Raw genomic sequence first — 21,182 nt, forward strand, 5'->3', positions numbered from 1 at the left:
CAGGAAGTGAATCTTGTTTGTCTTTGTGCCTACTGTGCCTAGCATACAGCCAGGCACGGAGGATGCAAAAATATGTTTTGATTAACTTTGTGATGTTAAGTATTTGGGTACTTCATTTTATTGTCCAATGAAGACTTCCTGAGTGCCTACTCTGTTCTAGGCCCTGAGCTGTGAAATAGGCTACATTTCCTGGTCTGAAGAAGCTCGATCCAGTGAGAGAGCCTACAGTAACACTCATAGTCCAAGTGGTCAGGGCTGTGACAGAGGGATGTTGGGGGAGCATAGAGGAGGAACCTGATTCTCCTGGGATCAGAGAACATGATGCCCAAGTGGAGTCTTGAAGATAAGTAGGACCAGTCAAGTGAAGAAGAGAGTTAAGGGCATTTTAGGCAGGTGCATAACCCCGGCAGAGGCAAGGAGCTGCCTTGTGAGTCAGGTAACCATAAATCACTGGATGGTGTGAGTCTGGAGTAGTGTTGCCCAAAGAGGGGACTCACGCCACTGGAATTGTGCAGGATGATTTTCTGTGTTTATTTTCTAATACATATTTGGATACGTGTTAGAAAAAAATATACCAGCATGCCAAGCCCTTCTCACTAAAATTTTTTTTTTTTTTGAGATGGAGTTTCACTGTTGTCACCCAGGCTGGAGTGCAGTGGGGCGATCTCGGCTCACTGCAACCTCTGCCTCCCGGGTTCAAGTGATTCTCCTGCCTCAGCCTCCCGAGTAGCTGGGATTATAGGCACCCACCACCATGCCCGGCTAATTTTTTGTATTTTCAGTAGAGACGGGGTTTCATCATGTTGGCCAGGCTGGTCTCGAACTCCTGACCTCAGGTGATCTGCCCACCTCAGCCTCCCAAAGTGCTGGGATTATAGGCATAAGCCACCTCACATGGCCATTCTAAGATTTTTTAAAGGTGAATTGGTTAAACATTTATTAGGTGCTTACCATGTGTCAGGCACTATTTATTCTAAGTGTTTTAAAGTATTATGCATCTAATTTATCCCTCTAAAACCCTCCAAGATATGTTCTTTCCTTATCTCCACATTTGGTGTGTGTGTGTTTTTTTTTAACAGATGAGAAAAGTGAGGCACAGAGAAGTTGAGTAACTTGCCAAAGTCACACAGCTAGTAAGAGGGTAAAACCAGTATTTCAACTCAGGCGGTAGTCTGGCTCCCAGAGCCTGTGCTCCTAACCACTTAACTTTACTACACAGCAAATGAGGTAATCATAGCTGATATATTTTGAACACGGCACTATGTGAAATGTTTAGCATTAATTATCTCATTTAAGTCTCTTTATAAACCTTCAAGCTAGGTACTATAGAGCATGTCCAATACTCTAAAAAATGAGGTTCCGAGAGGTTAAATAACTTGCTCAAGCTTCTACCATTAGCAAGTGGTGGACTCAGTATAAACCTATCAAATTTATTTAGGAACACAGATAGAACACGTGAGATTAAATCTTAGTGCCGTGTTTTTAGGAAGGCACTTGAAGAAGACCTTAATGAATTGGTTAGGTTTGGGCAGGTCAAGGTAACCCATCTCTGCCTAACTCAACTCCCTGAGCTTTCTGCTATTGATCACCAGAACTTGCCTATTTACATGTTTATCTCTCCTCCTAGCCTTCTACTGCATGGATTGTGTCTGATTTGTTTCATTATCCTAAGGACCCAGCATAGGGTAGATATTCATTAATATATTTTACTTATTCAGTGAAAAACATTTATTGAGCACGCTGAGCCAAGTTCTGCCCTGGCACTTAGGATATAATGAATGATGAACAAACAGCTGCAATCCTTACTGTCATGGAACTAATGGGGAAAGAGACATTAAACAAATACTTACACAAATATTAATGAAAAATTGTGCAAATAAATGGGTGAATTGTATGGTATGTGAATTATGGCTCAATATAGCTGTTAAAATTGTGATAAGTTCTACTTGAGTTAGGACTCTTATTATTGCAAGTGATAAAATTGCAAATCAAACTAGCTTTAATAAAAAAAATAGAATTGGCTGGGCGCAGTGGCTCATGCCTGTAATCCCAGCACTTTGGGAGGCTGAGGTGGGTGGATCACTTGAGGTCAGCCTGGTTTGATACCAGCCTGGTCAACATGGTGAAACCCCATCTCTACTAAAAATACAGAAATTAGCCGGGCATGTAGTCCCAGCTACTCGGGAGGCTGAAGCAGGAGAATCCTTTGAACCCAGGAGGCAGAGGTTACAGTGGGCTGAGATTGCCCCACTGCACTCCAGGCTGGGTGACAGAGCAAGACTCCATCTCAAAAAAGAAAAAAAAAAAAGAGAGAGAGAGAATGTATTAGCTCCTGTAACTGGCAAGTCCACAAGACCCAGGGCTCAATTGCACTCTTCATTTCTCAGCTTTACTTATCCCCTCAGCCTCCTTCTATAGACAGACTCTCTGCATGGGGAGTTAGAGGGATGATGGCAGATTCACGGCTTCCCAATTCCTGCGAAAAGAGACCTTCTCTCTCCCAAATGCTATGAATCAATCCCAGGGAATACTATGATTGGTCACCTGTGAGTCATGTGCCCATCCCAGTGGCTGGGGGAGGCAAGTATGGCAACATAGTCCCAATATAACTGTTTAAAATGGTGGTTTCCTAAAGGAGGGAATGAAGGGGGCAGATGGAAGTTAACATAAGTCCACCACAAATGCTATGAAGAAGTGCAAGAGAGAAACCTAATTTTAGGCTGGAGAGTTAAGGTTTTCTGAGAAAGTAACACTTAAGGTGAGAACAAAAGGATGAGAAAAGGCTAGCCAGGCAAAGAGTAGAGTGTGGGGAGGGGCATGTTCCACATCCAGAATAGTCCCAATGTGGGTTAAAGCATGAAATACTCATGAAATTGAAAGAAGGCCATGGCACAGGGACTAAATAATCAAGGGAGAGTAGCATGAGATGAGGATGGACAGATGGGCAGAGATCAGATGATGCAGGATCTCGTAGACCACATTAAGAATTTTGCAAGAATATGATCAGATCTGGGAACAGTGAGGGGGGATGCTCAGCCTTCCTCACCCTCACCCAGTGACTACCCCTCTGCTATCTCAAGTATTGAGTCAGTTTCAGTGGTATCTTTGCCAGTGCAGTAATGCCATCCTCTGCTTTAAGGGATCCCTCCTCAGGATTCCCTTTCTTGTAGCTTTTCTCAGCTCACTCAGTCAAGACTATCGATATGGCCAACAATTTGCGTTTATTAAAGCTGTGAGGCCGGGCTTGGTGGCTCACGCCTGCAATCCCAGCACTTTGGGAGGCTGAGGCAGGTGGATCACCTAAGGTTGGGAGTTCGAGACCAGCCTGACCAACATGGAGAAACCTCATCTCTACTAAAAATACAAAAATTAGCCAGGCGTGGTGGTGCATGCCTGTAATCCCAGCTACTCGAGAGGCTGAGGCAGGAGAATCGCTTGAACCCGGGAGGTGGAGGTTGCGGTGAGCAGAGATCGCACCATTGCACTCCAGCCTGGGCAACAAGAGCAAAACTCCATCTAAAAAAAGAAAAAAAAAGCTGTGTGTTGTGGTCGGCCTTCCATATCCTCAAAGTTCCTGGGACTTGGTTGAGATCATATAGATGCTGAGGCAGGTGGGTGTTTGGAACAGTAGAGGAGTTTTAGGGACTTTTATTTCAGGAAGCATGACCTTTTAGGGTTCTGCCTCCATGTGCTCCTCGGAAAGGGGTTTCTTGTCCCTTTCCTGGATCTGACTGGAGATCTGGCCAGAACCCAGGGATGCTAGTCAAAGGGAAACGTGCTTCTGCCTACAAAGGAAGGAGAGACCATCCACAATGTCGTTTTTTGTTTTATTTTGTTTTGAGACAAGGTCTTGCTCTGTCATCCAGGCTGGAGTGCAGTGACACAATCTTGGCTCACTGCAACCTTCACCTACTGGACTCAAGCAATCTTCCTGCCTCAGCCTCCTGATTCCAAATAGCTGGGGTTACAGGCATGCACCACCATGCCCAGCTAACTTTTAGGTTTTTTGTTTGTTTGCTTGCTTTTTTGGTAGAGACGGGGTCTCACTGTGTTGCTCAGGCTGGTCTCAAACTCCTGGGCTCAAGTGATCTGCAGCTTTGGTCTCCTAAAGTGCTGGGATTGCAGGCTTGAGCCACCATGCCCAGCCCAAAATGTAGTTTTGAAACACACACATACCAGCATAGTGTAGTGGGAAAAGCACGCCCAGACTAGGAATTCGGAGATTCAGAGTTTTATCCTGCTTCTGCTACTACTTTACTATATGACTTTGAGCATTGCATTTGCTGTCTCTAGGTCTCTGCATTTACCTATCTGTAAAACATGCAGTTTGGATTAGTTGAGTAGGAAGATCTGTTTGGCCCTATCCCACTTTGATTCTGTGATTTCAATTTACCCAATTCCCCATTCATCACACAGACCCCACAGACTCTCATAAACTGCCTTGTTTATTTTAGGTGCTCAATAAATGTGTGTGTGTGTGTGTGTGTGTGTGTGTGTGTGTGTGTTTCTAGATTGAGATGAACCAAGGAACCTTGCGTCATTAAGTCTGGTTGCAGAGAAAGAAAGGCCTAGTTGGCACTGATAATAACTAACAGTGACTGAAAATTCACAATATGCTTTCACGAAAATCCTCTTGTGACCTTTGCTGTCACTCCTAGCATGGAAGTCTGCATTATCATCAGCTATAGTAATACAGTATCTGTATTGCTGTATAGTACATAGTATATTATCACCAGTATAGTAAACCAGTGATTTTCTTGATGAAGAAGCTGAGTCCAGACCACTTGCATTTTCTTGCACACAATGAGCTGTGCCACACTTCTGTGTCTTTATTTTCCCACTCTAAGTTTATGTAACTTTTCTAAGCCATTTAAGTAGTAGATGGCAGGCCCTGTACTCAAACTCAGACTTTGACTCAAAATCCTAATGTTCTCATATCATCCAATGGTGTTTTCCCGAAAGCCTGTCATAGTTTCTCTTCAAACTTCCACCCTCAGCCACAATGTTGGTGAGATTTCTTTAGATTATGCTGTGGTAACACACAACCTGAGTCAGGAGAATAAGGGCTTCTTTCTCACTCATTACATATCAGCTACAAGTCAGCTGCAACTCTGTTCCGTGCATTTTCTTACTCTGGGGTCCGTTTGGGATGGCTAAACCACACAAAACCCCTTAAAGCTTCCTTGGGACTTGGAGCACGTCACTTCTGCCCACATCCATTGGCCAAAGCAAGTCACGTAATCAAACTTGATGTCGATGGAGTGGGGAGACATATTCTTCCCACAAGGAGGCACTGCAAGCTAGTGGTAATGTGGAGGTATAAAATCTCTTGCAGGCAGGGCAGTTCACAGTCACTGAACACATCATGGACTCTGGGGGCACAGAGGTGAATGGGTTCCCTTCCCTCAAGATGCACACTGACTAGGGAAACAAAATTGTAAACAGATAATTATAACCTTCTTTGGGTCGATGGCTATGCCATTCCTCATCCTACTTGCTATTATTCTTCACCGTCTCCTGTTGTTTTCCCTGCAACCCCTTCTGAGGGGTTGACCCTTTGCAGGCTATGTTTCCCAGGCTCCTGTGATAGTAGCTTCTAGCCAAGGGAAGATATTGGCAGGTGATTGGAGATGCAGAAAAGGGAGAAATCCAGGTATTTTCCCCCTGCCTCAGCTGACCCCCTAGCAGGGGCTGCTCCTCTGCTGTGACTCCTGCTCTCATGGTTCCAGCTTCTTTTAGCTCTAATACTAGTATTTTTTGCTTTTGATAATCTCTGGGTTTCCTCAATATTCTGTTTAGCTTCTTAGTTCTTCCATCACCTATATAAGCAATTCCTTCTGGTTTAAAGAATAGTTCCCATTTTTCTGGTTGGAATCTGACTGAAACAATCACACAAAGTGCCATGAGAGTACAGGGGAGAGAGACATTGTATGTTCTGAGTGGTAGAGGTGTTGTGGGGAAGAAAAAGTGAAGCTTCTCTGGGATCAGTAATTCCACAGATTAATAATGAAGATGATTAGGAGTAGTAGCTAGAGATTAATAACATGAGCAATGGCACAAAGCGAGGAAGCACTGATGTTTCTGGAGCATAGTGTGAGCCAGGAAGATGAAGCTGGGGGAGTAGAGACCAGGCCATGCCAGGTCTTGGGTGTTCAGCCAGTGAGGCTGGATATTGAATTGATCAGACCTCTTTCAATTCCAGTGACACAAATCCAAGTCAAAATAGCTCAAGTTATAGGGACAGGTGAATAGCTGAAGCAAAATGGAAGAGAAGGTCCATCCAAGGTGCCGGATGGATTGTCCACACGACACTCAAAGTTGCAGAGAATGAAAACAAGCCTTGAGTAGAAAGGAAGACAGTGAGTCCCACTGAGCCCAAATCATCAGTGACCAGAGGATGTGAGTGGAAGGTTGATAAATGACAGAGATGAGGTGGTGTCAGAGCAGAATGGAGAAGGGATCTGAACCGTGGAGGACACATGTTCTGGAGCAGTGTTGGGATGAGGAGAGGTGAGTTTAGCTGGTTGCAAGTTTCTGAATAGAATTCTGAGGTCATATTCAGAAGCAGGCAGTGTGGATGCCGTCTATGGGTCTGTGATAGCTGCCTTTGGACAGAGTAGATAAACATGATCATTTTTGGGGGGTGGGGGAACATCTCAGATTCAGTTAAGAATTGAGCCCCATTAAAGACAGCAGAAATGTCATTGTTCTGAAGCCAATTAGGAGGAGAAAAGGACTGGGGGCTAGTCTGGTTAATTGGTTGTCATCTTCCTGACCTCACTAGATTCTCAGCTCCTAAGAGTCCTTATTAATGAACCTGAGGAAAAGGTTACCATATGGACCTACTAATGAAGAATATTTCAGGAATCTGACAGTAATTGGGTGGGGTGCATTTGGGGTTATTCTGCTAAGCAAAAGAGGCCCTTGACCTGGCTAGACCCATGAGTTGGTAACTTGAGTGACAGTTCTTACACTCCAGGTACCTTTGAGATGACAATAAAGACATCTCCTTGCATGACACAAGAGCTCCCCCTGTTTGGCCCCCTGCTGACTCAACTCTCACCACTTAGGGTTTTCTGCTGTAAGGATAACAAACTGCTATGGCCCTTTTTGCATAGACCAAAGCTGATTTTGCCCCCTTATCTGTGCTCTATTCATGCTGTCTCCCCTGCCTGTTGTGCTATGCTAGACATGCCTGTGCTCACACATACACTCACAGTGACATGTCTTTGTCTAGCTGATATCTGCTTAAGCATCAGCTTCTCCAAGAAACCTTCCCTGGTCTCCAGGCTTGGTTAGATGCTTTCTCTGTGCCCTGACAATCCCCTGGCTTCCCTCCATTCCAACACTTATTGCCCTGTAATATTGTCAATGTGTCTGTCTTCCACAACAGACTAGGGGCTCCTCAAAGGTAAGGGCTGTGTCTGATTCACCTCGCTGTCCCCAGTGCCCAGCACAGGGTCTACCGTGCTCGTTGAGCTGAGCTTTCATGACCCACACTATCCGTATCCCCTCAGCCACACCCTCCTTCCTCATTCCCACCTCCTTAATTCAACTATTCATTCCACCAAAATTCACTAAGCACCTACTCTTCCAGGTGGTGCTGGGGCTCAGAATGACATAGTTCCTGTTTGGGGAGCTCCCTGTCTTTATGGACTTCTGCCATGCAGGGTAAAAAGTGCTATGACAGGAGGAAGCACAGAGGATAATGAAGATACCATATGTAAGCTGAGTCCTGAAGAATGAGAAGAAGTTAGGTGAAGAGTTTTGCTTAATTATTTTTAATGTAATTTAATTTATTTGTGTATTCCTTTATTTATTTATGGTCTCGAACACCTGGCCTTAAGCAACCTTCCTGCCTTGGCACCTCCAAAGCACTGGGATTCCAGGCTTGAGCCACTGGCACCTAGCCAATTTTGCTCAGTTCTGACTTTTTTTTTTTTTTGAGACAGAGTCTCACTCTGTCGCCCAGGCAGGAGTGCAGTGGTGCAATCTCAGCTCACTGCAATGTCCGCCTCCAATCTCAGCTCACTACAACGTCCGCCTCCCAGGTTCAAGAGATTCTTCTGCCTCAGCCTCCCGAGTAGCTGGGATTACAGGCAGTGCCACCACACCCGGTTAATTTTTGTATTTTTAGTAGAGATGGGGTTTCACCATGTTGGCCAGGCTGGTCTCTAACTCCTGACCTCAGGTGATCCACCCACCTCGGCCTCCCAAACTGCAGGGATTACAGGCATGAGCCACTGCACCTGGCCTGAGTTCTGACTTTAAAGGCTCACATCCTCACTAACTTCAAGAAGCTTCCTCCTCCTCTCCTTCCCTGCCAGCCTCTCCCTCTCCTGCATCCCTGCATGGCCTCTGGTTTCCTCTACCTGGGTTAGAATGTTACAGCTTGTTCTGTTGCTGTTCCAACTGAGAGTGAGACAAGGAGGCATAAGGGATAGACCCCTGGCCCATCTCTGAGTCTCAGTTTTCCTGTCTGCAAATTACAAGTGCTAACCCTTGCCTTGCCCCACCCCACTCACATGGTTGTTTTCGTATTTGTGAACTGTTAATGTGAACTGCAGATGGGAGAGACTGATGCCTTTATTAGCATGTCTTTTCTACAACTATAATTGATCTCCCTGTATCTGTATCTCTAACGCTCAACACAAAACATGGCACAAGGTCAATGGTCAATAAAGACTTGGTGGGCCAGTCACTGTGGCTCATGCCTGTAATCCCAGCACTTTGGGAGACCGAGGCAGGCAGATCACCTGAGGTTGGGAGTTCCAGACTAGCCTGGCCAACATGGTGAAACCCCACCTCTACTAAAAATACAAAAATTAGCCAGGTGTGGTGGTGGGCACCTGTAATCCCAGCTACTCGGGAGGCTGAGGCAGGAAAATCGCCTGAACCTGGGAGGCAGAGGTTGCAGTGAGCCGAGACTGTGCCACTGCACTCCAGCCTGGGTGACAGAGCAAGACTCTGTCTCTCAAAAAAATAAATAAATAAAAAAAAATGAAATTAAAAAAAAAAAAGACCTGGCTTATTGATTGACCCTAAGTGATGAAGACAAAGAGATTTCCCCAAAGAGATTTCCCCAAAGGCCCTGGAGACAGTAGAGGTGCAAAGAAGCTGGGAGTAAGGTGGGCCAGGAACATATAGGAAAGAGAATTGCCATGTATTCACATGCCAATCATGTCATATACTTCCATGGATTTAATTTTCATTACTATCCTATGGGGTAGGTAGTATTTGCCTCATTCTATAGATGAGGAAACAGAGACTGAGAGCAATCAGGCAACTTGTCCAAGATCACACAGCTAGTAGCTGCCCTGTGTACAATGTGGCATGTCCTCCCCTCAGTGCCACTTCCTCACAAGGGATTTGTGCCCCTGGCCTTGAACTGTGTCCTCATCTTCATCTGAGCTGAAAACCTATTTATTTATTTACTGGTCTGCCTCTTTCCTAAATAAGCAATACACTCCCCGCACCTCCTCCAACACTGCCACTTGTGATAAGGCAGTCAAAGACTGGGGAGTCAATTTTTGTGATGTTCATTAAGGAGAAACGATATGCTGGAGGGTCTCTGAAGCTGACTGGGTTTCTACGGCCTGAGGATAATGAGCCAGCAGCTGCCTCCTTCTTCATCACATGTCCACAATTAGCAGGCACTTCTGCTGCTTGTCTTTCTCAGGTCAGGAAATGGCCCACAGGAGAGGCTGTCAGCTGGAGGTGAGCTGGCAGGAATCGCATGTGCCTTCCAGCCAAAAGGCTGGGAAAAGAGAGGCCTTGTTTATACCTGGGGGGCTTCAGCCCTCTCTATGGATGGTGGAATAATAGGCAGAAAGAGGGAGGGGGGAAAGAGATCCCTCCTTTGTTAGAGAAGATGATAAAAGGGGGAGAAAGAGATGGAGAGGAGGTGGGAGGAACAAGTTGAAAGAACAGAAGGAAACTGTCTTTATAACAGGCCACTTTTTTCCAGCAATGTATTTGTCATCTCACTCACTCCTCCCACCTGTTCTTGGTAGGAAGACACTGTTGTTTTTCTTATTTGACAACAGGGAGTCTGAAAATTGGAGAGGTTAAGTGAGCAAAGAGGTGAAGTGACTCGCCCAGACACAGATACTGTTAGTTGGATTAAAGCAGAGGAGGCCAAAGAGACTTGTAAAGGAAGAAAAAGGTATAATCAGGAAAAAAAAAAAAAAAAAAATGCAAAGTGAAAGAGAAAAGGGGGAAGAAATGAGAGGCAGAGCTGTGTGTGGACTTTGGAGACAGTCAATCCCGGGTCTAAACCCAGTTTCCGCTAATACAGCCACATGACTTTGTGTGAGTTATGCAGTCTCTCATATTCTCATTTATAAATTGGAGATGATGTTATTTACCCAACTGGTTATTGTGAGGATTAAAGAAGATGATATCAGTAAAGCTCCTAGCATAGTGTCTGGCATATAGTAGTTGCCCCAAAGATATTAGGAATCCCAAGGAGAAAGTGCAAGGGACACAGGGAAAGGCTCCAAAAGAAGGGAAAGAGGAAGGCAGACAGACAAGAGAAGTGGAAGAGGGCTGGGGACTGATGGAGAGGGCCACTTTTGCTTCTAAGGGCTGCCACCAAGCTGACCAAGATTCCTCGGGTGGAAAGCAGCCTTTTTGAATCAGGAGGGCCTTTGCTGTGTCTCTTGGGACAACCAAGTTCTTTTCATCACAGAAAGTGACGCTAAGGGTCTCAAGATACAAAATAGACAAGAATGTTGCACACCTCAGATGTAGTTTTCCCTGGGCCTTTTGTTGGGTTTGTAGAGGCAGGGTGAGATCTATTGGATTGTTTTAGTGGAATTCAGGGAGGAGGAACCCCACTGAGTGGAAATAAACCAGTGTGGCTATGGGTGGAAAGGGCAAAGAAGACTTATTCAGTGTGAATCTTGAGGTGCCTCCTAGAGCCCAGACTAGAGCTGGCCAGCCTAGGGGGAATGAAAGGCAGGGGAAAGAGGAGGAAAATCCCTGCGAAAAAGTCCAAAACCTGGGCTTCTCATACTGGTGCTTTTCCTTATCTTGGGCAAGCTAGCTTACTTCTGTAAGCCGGTGTTTGTATTAGTGAAGTGGAGAAGATCTGACTGAGACTCCTTCCTCAGGGGCAACATGAGGATCAAATAAAATAATCTATGTGATAAGTGCTTTGGAAACTGTAAAGTGCTGTGGACACACATTTGTGCATTTGCTCTGTCAGCAAACACTAATGACCCCCTCTGTGTCAGGCACAGGGCTATACATTTCACATACATTGTCTTGCCTGATCCTTGAAATAACTCTATGAAGTAGGTAAAATTGTCCTTTTTTACAAACCAGGAAATTGATTTGTAAAGAGAATAAGTGACTCGGCCCGGAATTAAACAGCTGGGCAATGGTAGAGCTAGGATCAGTCTGACTGAAAGACCAGTGCAGGAAACTCCTGCCCTGTACCGTCTCCTTGAAGCAGAATCCCCTGCCCGTGGAATTGGGCCTCTTTGCTTCACTGCTGAGCACTGGACATATTAATCCAGAGTGCTTGGGCTGAGGGCACAGAAGGGTTCCAGCAGAAGGGATGGGAAAAGTCCTTATCTGTATCTCTCCTCTTTCCAGGGTTTGATTTCTTTGAAGCCAGTGCAAAGGAGAACATCAGTGTAAGGCAGGCCTTTGAGCGCCTGGTGGATGCCATTTGCGACAAGATGTCTGATTCTCTGGACACAGACTCGTCGATGCTGGGCTCCTCCAAGAACACGCGTCTCTCGGACACCCCACAGCTGCTGCAGCAGAACTGCTCATGCTAGGCAAGGCCCACCTTCCTGACCTCCCCTCATTGTGGCCCCACACCCAGTCTGCTTCTCCCTGTTACACACTGTCCACTCTCAGCCCACTCTCCCTGTTACACACTGCCCACACTCAGAGCAAGATGAGTTGCTGCTATTCTTTGCCTGCCCCTGGGGTTCTCTGCAGATGGTCCCAGTAATAGATACTCAGCACTAGACTAACAGAACAGGTCACTACACAGGTGGAGAATCACTTTACAAAAGAAGACTCTGTTTTACGAAGGGGATTCACTACAGGGACTTAGAAAACAGTCTCTTTTCTGCCTTTAAAATGAGACTTCCTCCATTTACCAAAATGTGACACACACACATTCTTCAGGGGCATGCCAATTGCATAAAATGAGGCTCGCCTGCATAGCTAATCCTATTAAAGACAACTTCTCAAAGCACAACGTGCTTGTTTCCTATCGGGCTCCCTGTGGGGCTTTCTCTCACTACAAGTCAAGCTTGGGCTCTCAAAGCCCTGCGCCTGTTACCACGGATGCCCACAGGGCCTGGGCAGTTGCTGTGGCGACAGGCAGAGCTAATCTTCAGAGAGCTCAGACTCTCTAATGATGCTGAAGCAGCAAAGGCTGAGTCAGAAACACACTTAAGAGAAAAGATTATCCCCTACAAAATGTCAGAGGTTCCTGTTATATGAAAGAGCAAGTAGGTATGCTCAAGAAAGACCAACAGAGAAAAAGAGAAACAGGCAAGATCAAGAAACAGATCACGAGTTTCTGATTTTGCTGCTTTCCAGTTGGTTCTTAACTGTGGGAACTTAGTGAAATTGGTTATTGGTTCTTAGACTCCTAGAACCTGAGGATTTTAGATTTGATGGGATTCCCAAATTTACCTAGTCTGACTAGTCAGTTCTAACCTTCCTTTTTCTGACAAGTGACTGTCAAGCCTAACAATCAAATCTCTTTCTTCTAAAGCACACCTTCTAGGCAGGGACAGGAGCTCATTTTCCACACCATCTTTGTCAACTCTCATAGAAAGTTTTCCTTGCTTCAAGCTCAAATCTGCCTCCTGGAAGTTCTTCTTCTTCTTCCCTCCCTGTTGGTACCAGCTCTGCTGTCAGAGACTTCACAGTCTGTGCTCCCTCTGCCGTGTGACATCTTCAGACTATTTGAGAACAGGAATCATGACTCCTGGGACTTGCCTTTTCTCTAGGTCAAATACCTCTATAATTCCATCTGCTGTTCTTCATAGTGTCTTCTCCCTATCCTGCCCCCTTCCTCCAATCCATCTTTTAACTGCTCTTGAGCAGTCTAACTGAGAAGTATGATTCAAAGCAAAATAAATCTTAAGGTGGCATGACCCTGAAAAATTTGAGAAAATTGAACTCAGAGATCCCAATCCCAACCCCTTTCTCCTGGGAGTGAAACCTTAGTTTCTACCAGAGAGCGTGGGAAACCACTTCTGGTGGAAGCCCCTTAATTAAACACCTGAGGAAAAAAATAAAAGAAACTCAGAGACCAGAATAAATTAGCTCATTATTCTAGCTTGCTTGGCCACAGGGACATATTTGGTTTTGGCTGAAATAATGACATGGAACTGGCAATGATTCCAGAAAATCTTTCTTCTCTATCACAGCCTGAATCCTCAGCCACCTCAAAAGTCAGCAGGCAGGGGGAGTCTCTCCCCAGTTTTCTCTTCATTTCAAATGAGGCTCATTGTCCTAGAAAAGTACATTAACTAGCAACCAGTCCAATGACTAAATAAAAGGACCATCTAGGACGCTGTGGCTCACACCTGTAATCCCAGCACTTTGGAAAGCCAAGGCAGGAGGAACACTTGAGGCCAGGAGTTTGAGACCAGCCTGGGCAATGTGGTCAAATTCTATCCCTACAAAAAAAAAAAAAAAAATTAGCCAGATGTGATGGTGCATGCCTGCAGTCCCAGCTACTTGGGAGGCTGAGGCAGGAGGATTGCTTGAGCCCAGGAATTTGAGGTTGCAGTGAGCTGTAATCATGCTACTGCATTCCAGTCTGGGTGACGGAGTAAGACCCTGTCTCTCTCTCTCTCTTTTTTTTTTAAAGGAGTCAGCTCTACAAAGATGTTGCTTTCTTTGATGCAATGCAGAGAACAGAGCTTTGGACTTGGAATCAGGAGACCTGGACTCTGTCATTAAATCAACTGTGACTCTGGGCCAGTTACTTTCCATTTTTGAGCCTTGATTTCCTACTTATAAAATGAGGGAGCTTATTTGGATGATCTTTAAGGTCTCTTTTGGCACTAATAACTCGGTGACTCTTTTTTTTCACCTTCACCATTTCAGTTGATCCACCAAACAAACCTGAGAGATCAGGATTGGCATCCAAGAGTTGTCTTGGCCAACTCTGATGTCATGCTTACTCTGTACTAGACATTGTTCCAAGCATTTCACATGCATTAACTCATTTATCTTCCCAACATCTTGTGAGGGAGGCACTAGAGTGAGCCTCATTTGAAGATGAGGAAACAAAAGTACAAAGAGGTTCTAGCTTGACCTCTAAGGTTACATAATAAGTAAGTGGTAGAGCTGGAGTTCACATCCAGGCAGCAGGCTCCAAGGTCTGTGCTCTTAACCACATTCTGGGCTGCATCTTTTATAGACAAACTATGATCCAGAGAGATTACGAGATTTGGATCACATACCAAGAGAGTGTTAAAGCCACATTAGGATTCAATTCCAGGGCCATCAGATTCCAAGTCCACTGGAGAAAAGATGTATATCTCTAATCTGTTAACAAATTGCTCAACTACTCAGACTAATCCCAGGTGATGGATGTCTAATGCTCAAGAAAGGCGAGTCAGTCTCTGAGGCAACAGATCCCATGGGCCTGGGTAGAAAATGCCCAGTGCTTCCCAGTCCCAAGTGCTGGCTTTCCGTGTATCTGCCTCTGCCAGGCAACACTTATCAGGCTCCCAATCAGCAGGAGCCTCCATGATCCACTTTGAACAGCCTCTATGCTCCAGCAATGGGGCATTTGTGAAGAGTGACTTGATTAACTTTTCTGACCATGGGTATAATACGGTTGCTTCACAGGGCAGTGGTTCTGGGTGTGATTTTTACACTGTAACGTTGTATACAGTGTCATGGATAATTACTATTTTTTTCTGGTCATTAACACTCACCTACTCTAGTACTAGGATTTCAGACCAAGGTCCTCATGACGCCTGGATATTTTAGTATCTATATCCAATAATCTTTTCTCTCCTACTGAATATCCAGGCAAAGATCAAATCATTTTCTTTAAAACTGTCAAATTCTGTAAAACTCAGGAGCCAGTTCAAGGGAACAAGCATCTTCACAATAGATGGAATCAAGAGTTAAATGTTATAGTGGCAAACTCGTCTACTGGGCAACAGACAACCAGACCTGCTTGTGAGATGGCAGCTCCCCAGCCCTGCTCTGTGACCTCATTTCTGTCAAATGAAAGGCAGCAGCTTCCAGCTGATTGCAGCACAGTGTTCATCAATCACAGTAATAGCGCAATTAGCCACCAGGGTTCAAGCTGTGTAATATGTGTTAGTGGCAACTTGTCCTGGATTTAATCTTCCTAAACAATCCAAATAAAATATTTAAAAACTCTTGACTTCTGGCTGGGCACAGCAGTTCATGCCTGTAATCCCAGCACTTTAGGAGGCCTAGGTGGGTAGATCACCTGAGTTCAGGAATTCAAGACCAGCCTGGGCAACATGGTGAAACCCCATCTCTACTAAAAATACAAAAATTAGCCAGGCATGGTGGTGGGCACCTGAAATCCCTACTCAGGAGGGTGAGGCAGAGAATCGCTTGAACCTGGGAGGCAGAGGTTGCAGTGAGCTGAGATCGTGCCACTGCACTTCAGCCTGGGTGACAGAATGAGACTCCATCTCAAAACAAAACAAGCAAACAAACAACAACAACAACAAAAGCCTCTTGACTTCTAAACAGGCAAAAGTGGCCAAAAGTGTGATACAGTATTGTGTTTGTTTACATCTATTTTAAATGCGTGTGTATCTGTAAATACAAAGTGATTCATGACTTATTGTCTCCTCAGTCAATAGCATTATTAACTTCTAGGAGCAGCAGTGGAGTAGAGTGTACTGAATGGTCACAGACTCATTGATTATCAGATCTAGAAAGGAGCTTAGAGAAGATCTGTTCCAGGCTCCTATTTTATAGAAGGGAAGGTTGACGTCCAAGGAATGGAAGGAAATCGCCTAATTATTCTGAGAGTACCGCAGTGATGGAGCCAGGACTAGGTCCTGGATCACCTCTAAGAAGACATTTAGCTATTTGAGTATTGACTAGGGCCTAGCATTATTAAGCACTAGATAAATACAGATGAAAAAAAATGATCCCTGCCTGCAAGGTCCTTATGATCTAATGGAGATGCTGTTTCTAAAATATTATTATCACAATTTGGCAGTCAAGGAAACAGCCCTGGAAAAGTTAACACGCTCAAGTCACCCACTAGCATCATTTGAACCCTCCTCTGTCTGACTCATGCTCTTTCAAATTTTTTTTCTTCAGATTGTCTTAGAAGAAGGGTAGATGGGATATACCCTCTGGTAGTACCAGGCTCCCAAGGATTCTTAGAGTTAAATAACCTCAGTTAATTAAATAACCACAATTTCTTGGTGACCGAAGCCTTATAACATCCACAGAATAAGACCATTCTCCAGACCTGACTCCCCAACTCATATCACCTGCTCCTGCCAGCCACTAAGCTCCTTGCTTGGATATCGAGTTTTCTGGAGTATCCTGAGGAATGTTTGTTTGACTTTGTTTGCCAACAGTTTGGGGGAAGGGGAAAGAACTACAATAATCAGTGTCCTGGGATCTCATTGATTTCGGATTCCCTGCCCCAAGCCTACACCCAATTACCTGCCATAGTTGGGGAATCAAGTAGCATCCTGTGGCTGGAAGTAGATGCAAAACACTAGTCTGTGAGATATAAATACTGTTAAATGAGAGTTTTTGAAGGTCCTGATCCGTTATATGAAGTAGACAAAATTCAAATTTATTTATTCATTTATTTTCTCAACAAATGAATATGTATTATGTGCCAGGATACAAGTATAGCTTCATGATTTAGTCTAGACATTGTCAAATCATCACCCAAACATAATTACAAAGTACTCTAAAGGAAAGGCACATGATGCTGTGAGAACACTCAACTGGGAAACCGGAATCACCTTTGAGAAACTGTTTCAGGGGCTCTTGGGAGAGTCTACTGCTCCCAAATATCTCTGCTACCCACTGGCCATTGCTTTACATTCCTCCACTAAGCTTTCATCTTTTAGTACTAACCTTTGATGGCTGATTAAATACAAATGCCCCAAGAAAAGTGAGGATAGGAGAAAGAATATCTCTACCTGTGAAACATTGTTAGACTGCCTGGCTAGGAGTTCATTGTTGTTTTCTGAAGGACATAACCTACCACTCCAAAACTTATAGGCTTAAAACAACAAACATGTATTATTTCTTATGATTCTGTGGGTTGGCTGGGTGGTTCTTCTGGCTGAGGCAGGATGGTCTAGGATAGCTACATCCACATGTCTGGGGTCCCACCTGAGATGACTGGGGCTGTTGAGGCCTTTCTCCCTGTGGTGTCATCCTCCAGAAGGCTGCCCAGATTTGTCCATATGGTAGCAGGAGTTTCCTCGAAGCAAGAGAGGGCAAGATCCAACACAGAAGCACTTTTCAAGCTCTGTTTCCATCACATTTGCAAATGTCTCACTGATGGACACAAGTTCCATGGCCAAGCCCAGTTTTAACAAATGGAGAAATAGGGCTGGGCTCAGTGGCTCACGCCTGTAATCCCAGCACTTTGGGAGGCCGAGGCATGTGGATCACTTGAGGTCAGGACTTCCAGACCAGCCTGGCCAACATGGTGAAAACCCATCTCTACTAAAAATACAAAAATTAGCTGTGCGTGGTGCCGGGCGTCTGTAATCCCAGCTACTTGGGAGGCTGAAGCACGAGAATTGCTTGAACCCAGGAGGAGGAGGTTGCAATGAGCCTAAATCGCACCACTGCACTTCAGCCTGGGCGATAGAGCCAGACTCAGTCTCAAAAAAAAAAAAAAAAAAAAAAAAGGGAGGGGGAAATAGATGCCATCTCTTTATGGGAGGAGCTACAAAATATGGTGACCAATTTTTTAATCCACCACAGGAAGCAACCTCAGTCCTCTGAAACTAAGTCTGGTAGATGTCTTGGGGTCTTAAAACATGGCTCTGATTATATCACCAAAGACAAGTGGCAAAATCGTCTAGGGCAGGGCAGTCTTATCATTTGTTTAGTAGTTATCCAAAGGATTTACTTTGGAGAAATCAAGACACCTCAGATGAAGAAGTTTTGATGCTTGTTAAACAGTCCATTTGGATACTTCTTAGCTATCCCCGAGGGACAAATCTGACTTCTCATTTCACAGGATTCACCATAGATAATGGTTGTAATTCCTACCTGAAGCTCCTGGCCAGAAGCCCAGCAGAAAGATTCAGTATATACAGAAAAGATGGCTCCAAGAACAGTTGGGCCTTTTGTTCTAACTGTACTTCCTTCCTTGATGTACTCGTCTAGTCCCAAGGCTTTAGATGCCAAGTCTTTGATAATAACATGTGTACCTAAGTGCCTACTGGACCTTTTCATGTCTCAAACTTAACATGTCCAAATTGAAACTCTTGATTCTGCCCCCAAACTTGTTTGAACCCCAGTCTTCACAGAAAACTCATCCTTAATTCTTTGATTTTTCTCTTTTTCTTAGCCTCCTTGTCTAATCTAGCAGTAGATCCTAGGGTTTTACTTCTAAATGTATCTCAAATCTGATCATTTTTTCTCCATTTTCATTGCCATGACCTTGGTCCAGGCCACCATTGTTTTCTGCCCTAGAGAGCTACCATAGAGTTCCTAACATTTCCCTACTCACATAATTACTCCACTCTAGTCCATTCTCTCTCACAGGAGTAACATTTTATATATATATAAATATATATATATATTTTTTTTAATAGAGGCAGGGTGTTGCTATGTTGCCGAAGCAGGTTTCAAATTCTGGCCTCAAGTGATCCTCTTGCCTTGGCCTCCTGAGTCACTAGGATTGTACATATGAGCCACCACATCCAGCCTCAATGGCAATCTCTTAAAAATCTAAATAAATGTACAGCTCAGTAACACTGAGGTTTACTTCAGTACCCTACACGAAAACAATCCAAACCTTGGCAAGATGGTGAAACCCTATCTCTACAAAAAATACAAAAAATTAACTAGGCATGGTAGCCCACACCTATAGTCCCAGCTACTTGGGAGGCTGAGGTGAGAGGATCGCTTGAGCCCTGGAGGTCAAGAATACAGTGAGCCATAGCCATGATTGTACATTGTGCCACTCCAGCCTGGGTGACAGAGGAAGACCCTGTCCCCCTCTAAAAAAAAAAGAAAGAAAGAAAGAAAGAAAAAAAAGAAAAAAGAAAAGGAAAGAAACGAATAGAATTCAGAGACTTCCATTATTATTAATACCTATTTTATTGATTCTGCTTCTAGCCCTGAGTCCGCTCCTAACTTGCTATAGGATCTCTGGTAAATCATTTCCTGTAATAAGCAGCTATCACCTCTCTCCTTGTTTCTTCCAGAAATAGTAATCTCTTCTTCAGTAGTACTACTACTGCCTAACCCAAACCAGGTGATTCTAGTGAAGACTGTCAATAAATGGAGCATGTGATCAAGCAGGGCCCATCAGAATCCTTCCCTAAGATTTTTATAAAAAGCTGGACCTATTCTTTTTCCATTTGAGTGGCAAATATTTGAAGATATGAGGTCTAAAGCTGTGATGGCTTATTCTCTACCCCTGTGTAAATTCTGGTCTATAGTAAGCGAAAACAAGGCCATCAGGCAGAGGGCAGCAAAGACATATGGTGAGAAAGTGTGGCCTCTGGTTTTCTAGACCCTGATTCTGGTTTGGAGGCTTGGCTGATCACCTCTTCCTTTGATTCTGATAGAAAGCTCAGCGTATCTTTCTAATAAAACCCCCCTTTGCTTTGCTTGTTGGAGTTAGGTTCTTATCACTTGCAACCAAAAATACATTGTCTCCTCTTTTGTTCTCAGTTTTCTCCTTCTAGCTCCAAAGCACAGAAATTCTAAAAAAAAAACAAAACTGGGTCTTATCTGAAAATCCCACTGATACAGACTTTCTGATCCAGACTGTATAATCTGGAAAAGAAGCCTACCCTCGTCTCCATCCTCTCTTCTTGTACCTGAAGGAACGAAGAAGAGGGATTTCTCAAGGTGAGAAGCAGTTCTCCATGGACACTGATGACAGCACAGACAAAGTTTCCTATGACTAGGGATCACTGTCCACACAGAGTCTGGCTTCCCAGGTATCCAGCAGGTAGACAAAACAGCTAACTCCACTGCCACTCCTTTTTCTCCACATCCGTTCCTATTTCTCAGCCAACTCAGTGACATCCGCCACGTTGAGAGTCAACTACTGACTGGACTGAGTTGTGTGGTATATGCTTCTGTTTACTTCTCTTCTGTCTTTTTTAAGTGGTCAAATAGCAAACGCTTAAATAGGAAATCTCTGGGAGACTTGAATAAAAGACTTTGCTTGGTAGAAAATCATGTCACAGAAAGGCAAATAGACAGCAAAGTAAGTCAGCAAGTCCCTGAGCAGTAGGATTAGGATTCCTGTCTCCTTTCAGATTCAAATGCATCTCTTTCTGGGGTTAACAGTGGACTGTTAAGAGGCTGTGCAGCTTGGGTTAAGTCATTCTTATCTCTGGGCTTCAGGAGCTTAGACCAGATAGTTTCTACAGGCTCTCTTGGTGCTGATGCCTTGGGATTCTGTGGCTGTTTTCTGTAAGAGCTGCAAGGGGCAAACAGGATTTTGGCAGCAATCCTTTCATTACTAAAGCTTCCTTTCTTTTCGGGTACAGTGAAAAGAGCCAAGGTGGTGTGACCCCCTCATCACTTAGCCAGGCGTATGGTCCTGGTTTCTGAGGCTGCCAGAAAGCATCTTAGCAATTTGTGTCTGGATGGTCCATGCCTGACTATTCTAGGCTGGAGGTTCCTAAAGAGTAACAAGAGGAAGAGAAACAAGAATCTCTGACACTTGTTGAGAATAGAGCACAGTCCCATTTGTTTGAGAAGAGACACCAGGCAGCCATGTTTATGTGCCAGAAATGCATTCCACTTCAAGGAGGACTTAATTTATGGACCAGTGTGTGCCAAGCTGAGCTGGGCAAGATCTTTCTCAGGACAAACTCTGCCATGCAGCTAAAAGCCTGGAAACTAAAAGGATTTCATGTAGTAAACTATCTTCCAACCCCTGTAAGCATCAGACCACAGGATGAGGTTTCAGAATGTCATAAGGCAGAGTAGTTAAGCCTACAGGGCTTACAGTC

At 44.5% G+C, this 21,182-nt stretch overlaps 1 protein-coding gene across 2 annotated transcripts in view; it reads left to right on the forward strand.

Moving 5' to 3' along the window:
• The window catches only part of RAB3B (RAB3B, member RAS oncogene family), an 82,487-nt gene extending 63,720 nt beyond the window's left edge, over positions 1–18,767 (forward strand). For both annotated transcript variants that reach the window (XM_054453735.2, XM_063656082.1), the window contains exon 5: positions 11,602–18,767. In XM_054453735.2, the coding sequence (XP_054309710.1) occupies positions 11,602–11,789 (188 nt within the window). In that variant the 3' untranslated portion in view covers positions 11,790–18,767. The remainder of the gene's footprint in view (positions 1–11,601) is intronic.
• Positions 18,768–21,182: the final 2,415 nt, after the last annotated feature.

Source organism: Pongo pygmaeus, chromosome 1 (genome assembly GCF_028885625.2).
Source record: "Pongo pygmaeus isolate AG05252 chromosome 1, NHGRI_mPonPyg2-v2.0_pri, whole genome shotgun sequence".
Lineage (NCBI taxonomy): Eukaryota > Metazoa > Chordata > Mammalia > Primates > Hominidae > Pongo > Pongo pygmaeus.